The sequence below is a fragment of the Apteryx rowi genome, unplaced genomic scaffold, assembly GCF_003343035.1.
Source record: "Apteryx rowi isolate R43461 unplaced genomic scaffold, aptRow1 scaffold_587, whole genome shotgun sequence".
NCBI classification, from domain to species: Eukaryota; Metazoa; Chordata; class Aves; order Apterygiformes; family Apterygidae; genus Apteryx; species Apteryx rowi.
The window spans coordinates 129,647-146,698 of record NW_020450857.1 but is presented as its reverse complement, the minus strand read 5'-3'; the positions used below and the strand labels follow the sequence as shown (position 1 = coordinate 146,698).

Here is a 17,052-nt window from a genome sequence, read left to right as displayed (position 1 = left end):
GTTGAACCCCGTCTGCTTAGGGCCTGCTCTGATTCTGGGTCTCCCCCTGCTGAGATGGCCTGTCTGGCTTCCCCAGTTATGGGGGGAACACAGTGAGATATGACTGTGACGGTGACAGCATTTCTCAGCTATCCTCATCCCTCCAACAAATCTGGCCCTCTGAAGCCGTGGGAGCCTCTAGTCCCAGGTGCAACCCCACAAGGACTAAGTCTTTTCATTTTCTGGGTCTTTCTAGCCCCATCGTGACAGATGGAGACATTGCAGGAGGCCATGGCTGTCCTCCTCTCCCCTGGGCAATAGGTGTGTGCGCACTCCAACAACCTTGTAGACCTCAGTCGGCCCACGTTTCAGTGTGCATTAAAACATCCTCAGCTAGGTGTTGGCTCTCTATTTCTTTGATCTAGTTTAGGAGTCCTTGGCAGGCTCAAGCAAGAAGTCACGTGCTGTGTTGTTCTGAACCAGCCCAGGGTGACCGAGAGAGGCTTGAGGTAGTAGATCGAGGTGATGCAGGCAGGGGCCAGCAGACTTGCTCTAGTAGCACTTGTCTCTTCCCCCAGCTCCCCCAAACCACTCTGGCCAACCAYGCAAGCATCCAGAATAGCACTGCTTGTAACGCTGCTCTGGGGTTTCGGGTCGGTGGATGCGTGGCGAGCCGCTTGCCTCTGGGCTATTAAAAGATTCTTCCCAAGATGCCGAACGAGATCAGAGTGTGACCTGCGTGAAACCAGACTGATGGATAAAAACTGAGGGGGGATTAGAGGGAAGGACTTGGACTGTACCATGCTGTGTGAAAGGGTTAGATCTTATTAAACCTATTATTCTGTGGCTTCATTTGCATTATTTTCCTAGCGCACTTCAGGGCTTGTGTTGTTGCTCTTCCTCTGCCAGAATGATGGCATTGAGATTTAGCAGACACGGTATAATGGAAATGATCAGTCCCACTTGCTCTGTCCTCTCTCCATCCAGGATCTGGAGTACTGCCCTAAGACTACAGGGATGGAGGAGTTAACTCGGACAAAAATCCAAATTTTTAGGCCAGATCTCCCCAGAGAGCTTCCCTTTTAAATCTGCATCTTGAATTCTCTTTTGCCTTTTTTTTTTTTTTTCTTCTCCAAAGCTGTTTGGAAAGGAATAATGTGTCGCAGTCTGTAACGGATACCTACAGCCCAGTATCTYGGGAATGCAGTGTGTGCTAATTAGGCATCCTGGAGCCTTCAGAAAATGCTCCTGCTGTATTTGCAGATGGACTCCCCCTTTTTGGGCAAGCTGGCTGGCAAACTATTCAGCTCGAAGAAGTTTGTAGCCATTGGCAGATGATGCATCTTTTAAAGTCAAGGTTGATGGGCTGTGTGGGTTTGGTGACTTTTCTTTTTTTTTTTTTTCTTTTTCCTCCTTCTGGTGCGTGTTGCCGAATTTGAATAATTAATGTATGTTGTCTTGCTTCCTGTTTTCATTTCTGTATGTAATGCTAACCAGCAGAGGTTTGAATCATTCATAGCCTCCTTTCTCCACCTCAAAGCTGTAGATGTCATGGGAACAGTGATTGTAGGGTACGGACTTTCTGCTTCTCTCTATTAAATCCGTTTCTGGTAGCAGGAGAAGCAAGTATTCAGTCCGTGATCTCAGCGAAGCAAGGATCTCTGGACAGATCAGCGTGGCAATTTTATCAGTCTGATTTCTCTTGAGCGGCGTCTTGTTTGTGGTACTTCAGCCTCTTCTCAGGTGCCTGTATGTGGTGGGGAGAAGGAGAGGGTTGGTGCTGCGCAGTTTGTGTTTTCCTTTCTGCTGTGGGTTTCTGTGTATCACCTAATGATGCTCTTGGAGAAGAGGGAATGATTTTTAGGCTTGTCGGTTGTGCCTCTTACAATTCAAAGCAAAGGCACTCGTGTTRCTGCATTTCTGGAATGCCTTTTTAACTCATGTTGGATTTCTTCTCTGTTGACTTGTTTTATAAAGAGCTACCTGAAATGGCTTCTGTAGCTCRGATCTGCAGCGAGACTGAAGGTGGCAATGCTGGTGAAGCCAGTGGGCTCCCATAGCATCTGCCTGTACTGGGACTCAGTGAGAGGGCTGGGGCAAGAGCTTCACTTGGTGGATTATAGGGCTTTCTCGGCTATGTTTTTCTTTGATCTTTCTGAGCAAAATCAATTTGTTCCCTCCTGGTTGTATTTAGTGGATTCTGGCTGCTCCTAAAAACCCTCCAGCAGAGCCTTCTGGTAATGGTGTCGTGTGACAGATGTGCTTTTTGGTTGCCCTCCTTCACTGTAAACATTTGTGTCCCTCCTGATCTCTGGGAGTCTGGGAGATGCTGGATTAGRTGCTGCTGTGGGAGGTTTGTGGATGCTCTTCAGAACTGGACAATAAACTTGAAGCTTTCACATTTACCAGGAAGCCCAGGACTCAGGGCAGAATGTTTCTTCTGGGAGAAGGGCTGGTTGCTGGTCCCTGTCCTCCTTTGAAGTGCACTTGTACCTCATTAAAGCAATGTCATTTGAAATGGCTTCAGTGCCTCCACGARCTGTGGGTGTGCTGCTTACCGTGGTGAAAGCTTGTGCCTTTAACTGATAGCCTTGCTGGACGTGCTGTCATGGGGGATGTTTGTATCTGGAATAGGTTGATTCACAGATCCTGGCTTCCAAGGTAAACACTGAGATGAGAGCTCTTCATGTACCTGCTAGCTTGTGACACTTGTCCCAACAGCTCTATCAGCTGCCTAATATAAGTTGTGCTAAGGTGGCAGAGGTGCCACTGCAGTGCTTGGCCCCTTCAGATGTAGTCARGGAAATGTGAAGTGATGATAGGCACCTGAAACTGCAGCTGGATGTGGTGATCAAGGCAAAACTTRCACTCTAGCCAACTTTAGCACATGTGGTGTGCGCCCTGCCAGTGATTCCTGAGGACATGTGTTGCGCTGCAGTTTTCCATTAGCAGCTGGTAAAATACAAGGGTCTTGGGGAATGCATCTGGAGACTGCTTGCCTTTCTATGTGGGAAACTTTGAGTCTTGGCTAGTGCTGAAATGAGGGTGCTAGAGGTGAGGTTTTCCGTTCATGGATCTCTAGATGCTTTTGATGGCACTAAAGAAATTATTGATTGCAGCTTTATCCAAGTTTCCCAAGCTCAAACTCTATCCCACACCCCACCCTTTATGACAAACTGGGGTCCAAGTTTCATTTCCCAATGGATTTCCATTGAGTTACCCCTTTTTTTTGGAGAGAGGGGCAACATGGGAAATAGCCACTGTGTCTCAGACCTGACCCTGAAGACTTTCTCTGGAAGAGTATGAGTAGTCTGTGTCAGCCTATAATCATCTGTGGATGGTCCCTGTCAAACACCTTGGGCAACAGTGGCACTGTCTGTTATCTTTCCTTGCTTCCTATCTTTTTTTTCTATATTGTCATCCATTTAGATTGCTATCTTGTTTGGCAGGAAGACCTATTCGTATGTGTGCATGGGTGTAGCTCTTATCTTTGCAAACTCCTAGCATCACTTAGCATCGTTATAGCATTACAAAAGCTCCCATCTTTAGGTAGATTTAAACTTTGCACTATAAAGCTTCAGCTAGGGACTTAAGTGCTCGAGTCTCAACTTCCTTAAAGGAAAGGTGGATCCAAGGCTTGCATAACRCATGAATTTTATTATTTCTGAAGGCAGCCTCTGTTCCCTGGCTCCTGTCACTTTGGATGAGTTGAATTTCTGTCTGAAAAGTCAGGATTTTCCAGCTCTGACAATCTGGTGTGCATATGTGGTTGCTGTATGGCACCACTTCTCCAGGTGCTTTGGGCTAGAGTGGAAGGATGGAGAACAGCTAGTGGCTTCCCAAAAGAACAGTGATGAAATGCTTGCGTATTGTGCTTGTGTTGGGTTTGCAATGCAAGTCCTTTAAGCTAGCAAATAAAATACCTTTTAAAAAGCTTTTAAAGACTGAGGTTGTCTATTTGCCCTCTTGTTTTGCATGAATGAAGCAGGATGAGGTAGAACCCGGGAGAAATGGTGTCCTTTGGAGATGAATTCATGAGGAATTTTTTCTACTTGCTGTAGTCTGCTAGGTTTTCAGGTTAGTAATGTGGCATTAGCAACTGTGCACGACTTTAGGTCCTGCCTGTGTCCTACAGTGTTTTGTACATTGCTTGCCATTTAGGATCTTCAGGGTAGAGGTTACGGCTTTGTCCAAGTCTCTTGAACAGCATCTAACTCCATGGGCTCAGCGTTTCTGTCCTATTCTAACTGGCAGTTGTTTCTGCCTGCAGTGTGCTGCTGACACGTGGAGAAGGCAGCCCAGGAAGCTCAAGCCGTGGGGACAAACTGAAGCAGACAAAAACTGGAGGAGGGAAGAGAGCAGGCAACTTGGGCAGTGACTAACGCAGAGTTTTATAAATAGCGTAAGAGAAGATGACAGGCAGGCAGGGAAGTGACCTCAAGCACGAGACCACGGAGGTGGTGCAGCGTTTGGGGGAAGATGAGCTAGGAGAGTGCGAGGGTGACAGATGATCAGCAAATAGCTTTCGTTTTGGACTGGATGTGTTTGACGCTGTCCTGCATGTCTTCCCCAAGGGGATGAATGAAAGCACGTGGGGATTCAGGCCAGCCAGGAGCTGCTACACGGAGAGTGAGTCCTGCGTGCCCTTGTGTCATCTGCCTGGGTCAGTGCCTTGAGCAGTGCCGAGAGCTTTCTAGAGAGATTTACTGAAAGAACAAGCTACAGCGTGTGCGTATGTGAAAGGAGGGCAGAGGAGCTGTGGGTTGTGAGCTCTGGAGACAGCACAGTAYGGTCTGCTGAGCTTTGAAAACGCAACAGCCAGCTAGCAAGGTCTGTCTGCCTCTGGGATGCTGAGTCCTAATTAGTGAAAGCCGGGACAGGCCTGTCCTGGGCTGTCAGTGCAAAATAGAGAGAGAAACAGACATGGAGAAGGGCAGAAGCTGGAGGGGTTGAGCTGATTGTACCCTTGCTGAAATGTCTTCTGGTCTCTGCCACAATGCTTGCAACATCCCCTTATGCATCAACTGTAGAAAGAAGTTGGGTGAACCCAGTTCTTAGTGGCTTCCTTCCATGGGACATAGCAATGGGTGATTATCCTCATTAGATGGCTAGGATACATCTTTAATCACAGAATCACAGAACTGTTGAGGTCGGAAGGGACCTCTGGAGATCATCTAGTCCAACCCCTCTGCTCAGGCCTATGCACTTTGCCAATGCCAGTGGGGATGTTGCTACTCGTAGCTGTCATATCTTTCTGCAAGACCAGAGCGCTAGGGATCTGGGTTATAAGGAAAYGAAGCAGTTACCCTAGAGAGGGAGCTGACTTTCTTCCTGCAAGTAAGTGCAGATAGTGCGTGCAACTATGCATGCTCTTCAAAGGTAGCCAAGCACTTTGCAAGTTCAACTCCCATTGAGCATCATTCATAGTGCACAGATTATTCACACAAGAGTAATGTGTAGGGCTGTGGGTATGCACTTGTGCACCAGGGAACAGTGGAAAACCCCTGGTGGGAGTTAAGTACAGCTGAGAAATATCAGCACGACATCACCAGACTGGCAAACATTTGCTTTTAGGTCCCCATTTCTGAATGCTGACTCTATGAATTAGTAAGAACGTAGGATGACCTGGGCTTTCTTGTTATGAATCTCAACAGAGATGAAAGTGAGTGCCTAAATATAAAATACAGCCTTGTGACGCACAACGCACGTAATCGATGGAGCGAAATACTTTCCCTCGAAACAGCGATGTTCCCACGCATGTCAAACAGGGCAGCTGTTTCGAAGTCAGTGTGGCCCCTGGGGAGTTCATGCAGTTTGGTCGAGAGGGGATCTCCTTCCTGGGTGAAGGCTGCAGCCAGCTCTACCTCCCACTCGCATCCTTCTATGGCTCATCAGACGCGTGCAAAGGAAGGGGAATATCTGCCTCTTGCAGCACGTGCAGAAGTGTTATCTCCTCAGCTAGGATTTTTTTGCAGCCTCCATAGGATGCTTGTGATAAACTAATTTACCTTGGCTGGGGTGCAGCTTTGCAGAGGTCTCGGAGTCAATTTTAAGGTTGTGTTAGCTGAGGGTATGATTCTTTGCATTTCAATCATTTCTATAAATCTAATCATCCAGGCTGCAAATAGTCTGTCTACTGCTCTTGTCCTTGTGCGGCATTTCTTATTGATAGCTGCAATGAATATATTTGCTTTCAGTGGAGTGGGAGAAACAGCACAAGGAAATACAACATGCAAACTAATTAAACTTCTCGAGGTCTTGTTGAGAAACAAGCCTGAGATGTTGGCAGGGCTGGGATTAGTTCTGATTACCATCTCTCCTCTCTTAATAGCCAGAGGACATGGTTAATTATTAAATTGCATGTTAATATATTGAAATATCACTTTTAATTTCCTTGTATGTGTTTTTTTTTCTTTTCTTTCTTTTCTCCTCCTGCTGAAGGGCGTTTCCAGGACCTGATGGATTTCTGATACCTCGCTCCTGAGGGGCTGGAAGGAGCATGGTTAAACACCAACCGCTGCAGTACTACGAGCCACAGCTATGCTTGTCGTGCCTGACGGGAATCTACGGCTGCCGCTGGAAACGGTACCAGCGGTCACATGATGACACCACCAAGGTTGGTAGTGGGCTCTGATGCCRCATACCTGTGTCTCCTCTTCCCAGCGACTTTGGGGTGTAGAAACCCAACCTTAAGCCTTGACTGTGGATGAGATCTCAATTAGAAATGATGGATGCTGTTTTGCTTGGTTTTAGTAGGCTTGGGTAGATGGTGGAAGTCTACCAAGAGATTTGCCTTGTATTAAGTTGAATGCATTTTAATGTGGGTTATACAAGAGAAGTCCTCACGCCCATGGTTGCTGTTGCAGGTGTAAACGTGTTGCTTGTCTTGGCTCTCAAAGCGGGTGAGTGGCATGGGTTTGGCCAAATCTCTGCGCATTTTCCCTTTAGTGCTGGAGGAGACTTCTGTTTTCTCCTTGTTCCTGTTTTTTCTGGTGTGCTTGTGGTTTCTTTGGCTGTCAGCCTCTGTGTAGAGGCAAACAAAGCTGCGAAGAGGCAGCCTGCATCCGGCCAACGTGGAGTGGCGGCTGTCTCCTCAGATGTGTTTTTCTAGCCCAGCCTCTGGTTCACCTGGGGAAATTGAAGGGAYTTTCATATCCAAAACCAGCACAGCGATATCAAATCTCTTGGGAGAGTCTGAGATGCTGATGGCAGGTTACATCTTCGTGGGAACTGATGTTAGAAATAAAGGGAAAACAAACAAACAAAAAAACCCTCCAAACCCTGATTCCTTTCACTGCTTAGAAAAGAGCTATTTCTAAATGTGCTTTGCACTGAGGACGAGGTAGGCTTGGGAATACATGGGACCTGTTCTGCAAGGTTGTCAGCCTCTGCCTGCGCGGAAAGAAACTTCCTGGGAAGGGAAGGATGGCACGAAGTGGGAACTAGCTGGGCTCGAGCAGGGGGGCTCTTAAGGGTGATTTGTCCTCCCTCTGTGCAAATACAGGCTTTAAGAGCTGGGGCAGAGGGAATCCCAACAGCTGGGGCTGGACTTGCCCCTTCCCTGTTGGCTGATGAGGCTGAGAGGCGCCTTGTGAGGTCTGATTTGTGTTTGCAAGAAGGAGGGTGAAAAAACACATCCATCTTATTCCATCTTCTGGATAATGGTTGTTGCATATTACTATTCTTCTCTGCTCCCACATTGTTGTTTTTATTATTATTATTTTTATTTTTAGCRTGCTTACTGCTTAAAGAAAAGAAACCACAGAACAAAACTTAAGTCTTGTTTGTTCCCGCAATGCTCCCAGGAGGTCCCTTGTTTTTTGAGAGCTCGGTTTGCTCCGGTGACAGTTAGCTGCTCTGTTTTATTTTTAAGCCTATAACCAGGACTCTGTCAGGCAGCGGAGTGCCTCTGCTCTGGAAAACACGTTGTTAAGGCGAGAGCGTGTCTGGGCGGCGGGTCTCGTGCCAAACTGCGCCTGGTTGTGAATCGCATCGATTGTTGACGGCGCCGTTGGGCCGAGAACTCCCATGTGAATCAAAAAAAAGTCACGGTTTGCGTTTGTGCAGCGTAACACAAATTTCCTTTTACAGAGGAGAAATGTTTGTGCCGTTTTTTTCCTCCTCTTTCAATGTGGCCAGCTTATTCTGAGCAAACCCTTCTGAGCCAGCAGAAGTTTCCTTTGAGCAAGTACCCGGGCACATCCGTAGCGGAGGGTGTAGTTGGGCTTCTGAGACTTTGTCAGGAAAACAGTGGGACGTAATGTCTTGGCATGCATGCGTATGCTAAATTAAATACTCAAAATGCCTTATGTCTTATGAACAAGAACACTGTTTGTTAGCTAAAATTCCATATAAAACCCGCCATTGACTTAATTTTTGAGCAAAATCCACCTCTGCTTATAGTGATTTCTTTTACCATCAGCTGCAACTTTCCTATTTATTTATTTAAATCCGGAAAAGAATCTGGGCTGGGCTTAAAGATGCTTAGGCTAGGCTTAAAAATGTGTCCAGTCCAAGTCATATTAAGGCCTACATGAGGCCTCATCTTCAACTCCGTTGATTGCTGAAATGGAGAAAACTTARTTCTTAAAGGACCACAAGAAGGAAAGACTAAAATCAGCTATAAGCTAAGCAAACTTGAGGTAAGAAGTATCCGTTCCCATTGTGCTGTCAGTAAAGTACTTTGCAGACATTAGTGATGGAATGAGCTACTGTAGCACCATATTTTTTTKGGGGAAAAAAGTGCAAACAAAGGCTGTTTGTCCTCTGTTGGACTGGTCTATTTGTAGGTGTTTAGGTACTGCAAAGAATGGACATCAGCTATAGGATACGTGTAAAAGAGGAGTGGRAAATTTTTTTTGTGTGTTGCTTTTGTTTTTTTATTGCAAAATAGCCCTTAGCTGTTTAAGCAAACAGGTAACTTCTACAGACTGCAAACCAGTAGTAGCATCCCTCATCCTCTCCGGATCGGGCGGGAGAGCATTTCATAGCATCACTCAAATTCAGGACCTCTTGCACAGCAAACCCCAAACTCTGCAGTTTAATGAAGCTCTGAACCAGGRATGGGCCAACCCCAAAATATAGGGTGTTACCACTGTGGGGACTGGTGGTCTGGGGTCTACATGCGTTCACTTCTGGGACGTGGAGGATTTGCCAGGATCCCAAGGTATTGCATTTGATGGGGATAGAAAGTTTTACATATGCTAACTGACTCTGGTTGACATGTATCCAGCCACAGTATTCAGGTGTGTCTGAGAGATTAGTCAGACAAATACAATACCATAATTTAAGTGCCTATTTGTTTTACATAAAGGCTTTAGCATGTTGTTAATATTACCTACTATATTGCCATAGATCCAGCCCTATCATAACCCAATCACTGTGGATCTAGAATAGAGGCATTTGTAGTATAATACACATTTTCTTGAGCACGATTTCTATAAAAATGTGTGCCATGCTTGGGAGGTCTTAAGTCTTGCAAAATCCTGGGAGGGAAAGAATAGGGTGTGTGTGTTATGTCTATATTCTTTAATTATCAGAAAGCAATGTACACATTCAAAGAGCAACTTTTCTTAGGGTAGGCTACAGCACGACTATGTTTTAAGACTGGGGTTTCTAGACTAAAAGGCCTTCAACTGAATTTGGGCAACAACCCAGCCTTGCAAAGAACATCCCCCCCCCCCTTGAAATCTTCCACTGATGAGTATGAATATTTCCTGAATTGCGCTGCTGCTCAACAACCGGACTTTTAACGATTCCTCTCCTCTTTCCCTAAATTTATGCAGATCAGGCTTTTTACTGCACGTAGGAAATTTGCATGAAAATGAGAATTTTAATTGTAAGCTTGAGTTCGAAGTTTTTGGGAGAGTGCTTGCTGGATCCATAATTATCTGCTACCCTCCTCTGACCTTCTGGGAGTGGCGGGCTTTGAAGGCACCCAACCTGCATGCTTTTTCTCCTTTTTGAATCAATTTTGAGCAGCTGCAAAATTCCTTTTTCTGTTGTGCAGCTTCAGCTTTGCTGGCAAGTTCCCCTTTCACGTTATTTAAATTTTTAATGTATCTTTTTAATGAAAAGCATATAACAGAAAGAAGAAGCGGTCTTGCTGAGATTCAGAGCACAATGATCTCTGTAGCTGGTGYGAGGAAGTAATTTCTGATCTAACTACAGCTTGTTCATACCGTTTTGAAGCAAGGAAGTTCTTATGAGATCAGTGCATCATCTTAACAGGGCTCTATTGCCTTGAACACAGAAAATGTGAGTAAATAAGGCTTAGCATGAAGTTGCTTTTGAAGGTTTAAAGTACGATTGGCAGCTTCCTAGGTAGCCACCGGATCATGCTATCCTGTTGATGGATTGCCAGCAGTTAAGCACACAGAGCCGTATTGCTAATTGCAGTGTGTAAACATGACGCTCCATGCACAGCTTGTGGTTCACCTTAAATGACCCGCTGCTGGGTACTGCAACACCAGAACAACTCTTGCTCTGGGTGCCGAGTCCAGAGCTGGTGACAGCAGCTTATAACATCCATCCTGAGATGCTGAAGGATCAGCAGACGCTGCAGGATCAGGGGGTCCAATTCTTCCCCTCGAAGCTTTCCGTTAGCATCCGCCTAGGAGATGCTGATGGGTTTCTTTGTATAAACACAAAATGGGAGTTAGATATATAAACTGGTTTTGTTCTGTTTTTTTTTTTTTACTGTCTCCCAAACCGTGTTGTCTGTCCACAGCAGACCTCACGCCTGAGAAACCGTTGTCTGAGGCAGTAGTGGGGAAAGCAAGAGGAAATTGCAATATCTTTATATTTAGCTAACAAATGGAAGAAGCTGCCTTTATTAGCTGGCTGGTCTTTGCAGTTAGTAACTACTGAAAAATCTTGGGAGTTTTGCAATAATCTTGTTTACTTTGCTGTCAAAGAGGATAAAATACTACTTTTTACTGAAGGCTGTGGCTTCTACGCTTAGTGACAAATGCTGCTGATACCAGGGAGCAAGCCTGTTGTGAGACACCATCTTCTCTCCTCCATTCCCACCAAAGCATGTTTACAAAGCTTTATTCCCCCCCCAGAAAATTGATCTTGCTCCTCTGCTCTGGATAGGTGCCTGGTTTGGTTGCATACAGTAGGAAAGTCCCTTGTCACCTGGGAATGAAACCAAAATTGGCAGCCTGGGATCCCAGACGACTGAAATTGCGAGATCCCTGTGATTTCTGCTTTTCAGTGTCATCTACAACATTTAAATGAAAGCCTTTTCATGAGCTCTTTGAGTGTTGCACTTCATGGTACTTCTGCAATGTCTTCTTCCTTGCGTTTCTCTTGTATCAAGTCCTGGGATGTTGTGAGTGAAAGGAGCAATGTTTGCGATAAAATCCTGATTTGGAAAACATATTGAAATCCCACTGCTTTCTGATGGTTGAATGCTTTAATCCTACAGGTGTTAACCTGAGTATTTAGTAAAAAACATCCTTGTTAAGAGCCTGCAAAGATGGGGAAAGAGGAGCTACTGAGAGCCAAGAATCAAGCGTAGGAGTGGATTTTTTTTTTTTTTTTTTTTTTTTTTTTTTTTTTTGTAGCTTTTGGGGCAGTTAGGACTGGTCAATGTAACATGAGTTTGCAGGGCTGGAGGCTGGGCGTAACATTAAGGTATTAAGGTTTTGTTGTCCTGAAAATGTGCCTGGCTGAGAATCCAACATAAAAACTTGTTTCTGTGCCTGGTGAGAGGTTATTTAGTGTGGCCTTGTGTGGCTCATGCATATATTATGAACATAGTCTGTTTAAAGTCCTTGCGCTTGCCTTCCTGCCTTAGGAAATGCATTTTCCCCTGTGTCTCCCATAAATCTTGTGGTTTTAAAACTCTTGTATATAGCCTCAGTGTTTGTGCTTTGCGTGTTGAGCTTGCTCTGGGCCCTGAACTACAAGTGCCATCAGGAGCGGCTGAAGGCACAGAAACGTTGTGGCTGATGAGCTCCACCATGAGAAGCAATCAAGCGGCTCTTTATGCGTCTGAGGACGGGGATGGACCTTCAGGTCTTTGCACATCCAGGGCATTGCCTCCCCTTTCCTCTGCTGCGTAAGATCCCCATTAAGCAGAGCTGATGGGAGCAGCACCGATACCTGCTCTGAGAGCTGGAGATGTCGAACTCTTCCTGCCACTTGGTTGTCCCCAGCAGTGCCTGCTGCTGGGAGAGCCCATCTCTGTGGCCCTTGCTTCCAGCGCTGTGGTTGGGTGGCATTTCCCCACTGCTGTACTTAGACCCCATGTCTATGTGCCAGCAGGTGTGTCCTCGCTTTTGGGCTGTCTATTCCCTGAACACGTGTCCTTGCAGGTCTTTTCCCCTTCTGGTGTACAGCCACTCCAGTCCTTCCAGTGTCTGCTTTTTCCTTTCTTCCTCCATTCTTTCGTGACAGTGATATTTAGTAGTTGTAGCTGTGCTGTTTCCTCATTCTTGTTGCTTTGTAGGCTTCCTGCTCCCATCGGTTAAGAGCTGTCAGGTCCTGAGCAATGCCTTGTAACATGTCAGCTCTTCTAAACCCAGCGGCAGATGCTTCACGCTCTGTGGAGTTCAAGAGCTGCCACATCTTGTCACGATGGATCGTGGTTTGAGGGTCTCTGGTATCCAATCAATGAAAGGGTATCGCTAGCTAGTCATTACAGGCTGCTTGGAAGCACCTCAGGCGAGGAGTGTTGCTTCATTCACCATCCTGTCAGCAAACAGGCTCTTATACCTTTGCTGGAGAAAATATTGAGATGTTTTAATGAACGCCTTCCTGGAGGTGCTCTGATTTGGTGCAATAAAAACTTAATAGGCCTTGGCATCATGCCTCAGCCTCCCTGACCTGAGGCCTTTGGAGCAAACGAGCATGCTGAAGTGCAAGAGAACTGGGAGGGACCTGAAAACTTCCGAAGCCAACCAGTTCTTGCCCAGCACCCTCCTCGTTTTGCCCTGGTATAATGTTCCCATGCTAATATTGCTAATCTTCAGATGAAATACCAAAGCCTTTAGTCAGCACAACCTCCTACATTTACCTTGCTGTGCAAAGTGGTGTAAGTTCCTCTGCAGGCTTGCTTTTTCTGTAACTGGGTAAGCTGAGGCACGGAAGTCAAGCTGTTGCAAGATGACTTGGTGGTGGCCAGAGTCCGGGTATTTTGAATCCTAGCGTCATCTGTTTAGCTGGGTCTGGTATCTTGAAAATCAAAAATGCTTTTCTCAAGAAAGCACTTCTGGAAGAGGTGAACCCCTTTGCTGTCTGGGATGCTTAGACCTCAGTTTCCCTGGACCTTCTGAACATGGACACTTCTAAAGCTAATGGATGTGTGCTAAAAAGCTAAAGCACATGTGAATGCACTCAGGGGCTTCCTGATGGCACTGGCTGCCTGCCTCTCCCATGCTCTTCGTAGAGCTATCGCAGCGGTTTGGAGGTGAGGAGATGGGGATGGTATCTCAGCAGCTTGTGGCACTGGCCGATGCCACCAGGAACCTTGGTGGGTCATCAATAAACAGAAATTAGTGGGCAGTTGTTCTTACTGTGGCTTTAACTAGGCTGCCTGCAACTCTTCAGCCTCTAGGTAATCAAAGCGACTCCTGGGAAGGGCTGACTTTTTTCGAGGTGATTAGTGATTAGTTTATATAGCAATGGTTTGAAAATTTCCAATACTTTGTCAGTACCTCTTTATTCAGAGACTTTGAAGCAACGCATGCGCAAGCTCCCTGTGATAAACAGGCCAGCCTCCCTCGGATACACAAAGGTGCCTTGTGGCTTTTCCAATGTTATGGGCCTCCAGGGTTTTATTCAGATTGTGGCATTTCCGTGTTATAGCTGCCAGATGTGCTCCCACCAACTACTTTTCTTTATGCATTGTACTCATTATCTGGGTGAATAATTGCGTAGCTGGAGCCCATCGTCTCTCCCTCCTTTTGCTTGATCTTGCACCTTTTCAGCAGGGTATAGATGATGTTGCTGCTTCTGAACGTAAAAATAACATTTTTTTTCACTGTGAGGGTGGTTGAGCACTGCAACAGGTTGCCCAGAGAGGTTGTTGAGTCTCCATCCTTGGAGATATTCAAAACCCAGCTGGACATGGTCCTGGGCAACCTGCTCAAGCTGACCCTGCTTGTACAGGGGGGTTGGACCAGATGATCTCCAGAGGTCCCTTCCAGCATCAGCGGTTTTGTGATTCTGGCCTTGAAGCCACTATATACCTGGTGTTGCCTAAAGTGTGGTTGGGAAAGGTGAGCTCAGCATTACTGAATGTCAATAGGTCACTTGCCTAAAGGACTTGCCCTCCCCTCCCTCCCCCGCTTGTCACTCCCAGTTTTTATTCGGGGTTGCAGTGATAACCAACCTTTGAGTAACAGCTTGAAATAGGCCTGAATAAGTRGCGTATATGTAGTATGTGTAGACAAGCAGATCCAAGGATTGGCAGCCAGGTGCTGTTCATACAGAAAAAGGAGTTTTGGGGCTATTGAGGGTATGTGAAAGAAAGAGCCAATACATAAAAGAGGGGGAAGGATATAGGGATAAAAGGATTTTCAAACCCTTTTATTTAGAGATCCCCAGACAAGCCAGCACAAAACCGGACGGGTCCAGTTTCTGATATTAAAGAAATCTGTTTTTCTTTGGTTTAGGAGTGGTCAGAAGAGGTGATTCTTGTATTTTTATTTATTTATTTATTAATCCTCAGTTTCTAGACAGAAATCCAGGCTGCCTGTGCTTCCCAGGAAATCTTTTACATATTATCAGGAGGTTTAGCTCCATGCCAGACCCTTCCTAGAAAGAATATGGGAAGCTATGACTTCAAATTTTCCATGCTCAGCTCAGGAGAAAAAAGGCAGAGACCGGATAGGGTTGATGCTTTGAAGCTCTTGAGGAAAAGTACTGCAGAAGGAGAAAGTTTTAAAGGCCAAAACAGTTGGCTGTAAGGACCCTGTTTTTTACCCTATTACTGGAGTGAGTTTCCGGAGAGACGGGCCAGGATCTGATGTTATTTTCCAGGGGTGACAGATGGAAGAGATTGGGAAGAGCTTGAAGTCCATTGAGTTGTGCCCTGCACTGGGAAGTGCATCCCCTCGGGAGAACAAGTTTTCAGGAGAGAAAAGCTTTTTCCCCTGATTAGAAGCTTGAAAGCTGAAAGACTCAAAGGGTCAGCGTAAAAGATGTTTAAATGATGTGTAAACCCTGAAAACCGGGGTATTTTTGCCTTTGGTTCCAAGCACTGGAAAATTAAGATTTGATCCAACAATTGGATTTTCTTGCATTTATCCCATCACTCCAACGTCACCTAATATATCCATTCAGGGAGATGGAAAAACAACAACTAATTATTTTAGGTGCTGTGTTTTAGATTGAAAGATGGACCCTGGTCACTTCCTGGAGACTTCTTTCTCTGAATTCTTCCTTGGATGTTTATAACTGTACTAGTGCTTCCTTGTAGAAGATAAGGCAATAATCCACCCTTGAGTTCTTTGAGTAGAAAAAGCTCAATGAAGCTGCAGCCTCCTGATGCTAGTTCTGCTAGTCCATTGACGAGTTATAGACGTGACTGATACAGAATATACTTTAGCTGATGCCACCCTACAAGTGGCTGCACAGAGCAGTTAGGGGAAGTCCTGACACCAACCCACTGAAGACCTGTTCCAAATTTCTGATAGCGTTAGTGTGTTATAAAGGGTGACAATACCAGTGGCTGGCTTTGGTCTGTTATAAATCCTTGTAGGTAGCGTTAAGGCATGCGTTGGCTGCTGCTGAGCTATCAAAATGCTCTCGTTCAGGTATGTGCTTTCTGGTTGTGGTCACAGCAAAGAAATTGGGACTGCTGAGCCATGTGTGAAAATGCTGGAGAAACATAGAAATGCTCAGAGCTGGGATACATCCTTCTGCCCTTTCTGAAAGCACCTTTGTGCTAATGTCAGTGCTGTTCATTTAGCAAGAAAAATAGAGTTGTGGCAGCGTAAATTAGAAACCAAATTGCCCCTTATGAATTAACTAGATGCTTCCAGCTAATGCCCTGGTTGGCATGTGGTAYGTGAGGTGAAGTCGGTGGGTTCAAGGCAGCCCACGGGGGAGGCTGGCTGGCTGAATGCTTTCTCTAGAAAGCATCGTTCGAGGAGCCATACCATCGCTCTCCTTCTGGAGACGGCGTGTTTTGCATGAGAAAGTGTCTCCTAATCCTGTGGTTAAATGCAAGGCGCCTGAGCTGCGCAGCTACAGGAGGGAGATGGGGCAATATATAATGCTTGAAATGCCTCTCCCTGCCTTTAAAGTATCTGTTCTAACACTGCTCACGTAGGTGGAAAATAGTATAAATGAGCTATCAAACTATTCCTAATGAATTGGGCARTTGCTGTTAAACTTATCCTCTTACAGTGAAACGTGAATGATTCAAGATGGTCTATCTTATTTGAAACAAAACAAAAAAAATCACATGTCCTTGAACTGACGCTTCTGATGGTGCTTTTTGTCCTTTTGCAAAAGCATGAAGCCGCAAGAAGAATGCGAAGCTGTGATCTGTCGACATAATGGATTGCTGTGCTGTGTCCGTGATACGTGTATTAACTCTCTTTTATAGTGAAATACTCTTGTAATTCTCGCTTGGCAATAGCTGGCAAGTGACCTGAACAGATGATCTAAGCCACACTGGCGTGATATATCTGCATGACTATAGCCTTTGGAGCCAGCACTTTGCTGGGTCTTCAGCGCTAATCTGCAGACAGTCAAAGGTCACTGGTTGGGTCACAGAAATAGCTTGCTTAGCTAAAAACCACTCTCGGAGAATGAATAAATTTGCCTTTTTGGGTGCAATTTAATTTTGTTAATGTTCGCAACTAGTCCTGAGGACGAGGGAGCTTTTGATGAAAATGCTCTTTCAAGTCTGTTTRCTTCTACATTAGGTGTTGAGATATTGCATGCTGAATTCTGTAGTGGGGCATGAGCAGTGATTCAGAGTTGAGTCTCCCTCGACGGACACGTCAGATTATGTTGGAGTGACTGGAATAAATGCAGGWAGATCAAATTGTTGGATCAAATCCTAACTTTCCAGTGCTTGGAACCAAAGGCAAAATTACCCCATTTTCAGGG

General features: G+C 45.6%; 1 protein-coding gene across 4 annotated transcripts in view; it reads left to right on the top strand.

The window, feature by feature from the left end:
* The window catches only part of GDPD5 (glycerophosphodiester phosphodiesterase domain containing 5), a 172,310-nt gene that overhangs the window by 50,596 nt on the left and 104,662 nt on the right, over window positions 1-17,052 (top strand). For all 4 annotated transcript variants that reach the window (XM_026082650.1, XM_026082648.1, XM_026082651.1 and 1 more), the window contains exon 2: window positions 6,421-6,595. In XM_026082650.1, coding sequence (XP_025938435.1) covers window positions 6,479-6,595 — 117 coding nt within the window. In that variant the 5' untranslated portion in view covers window positions 6,421-6,478. The remainder of the gene's footprint in view (window positions 1-6,420; window positions 6,596-17,052) is intronic.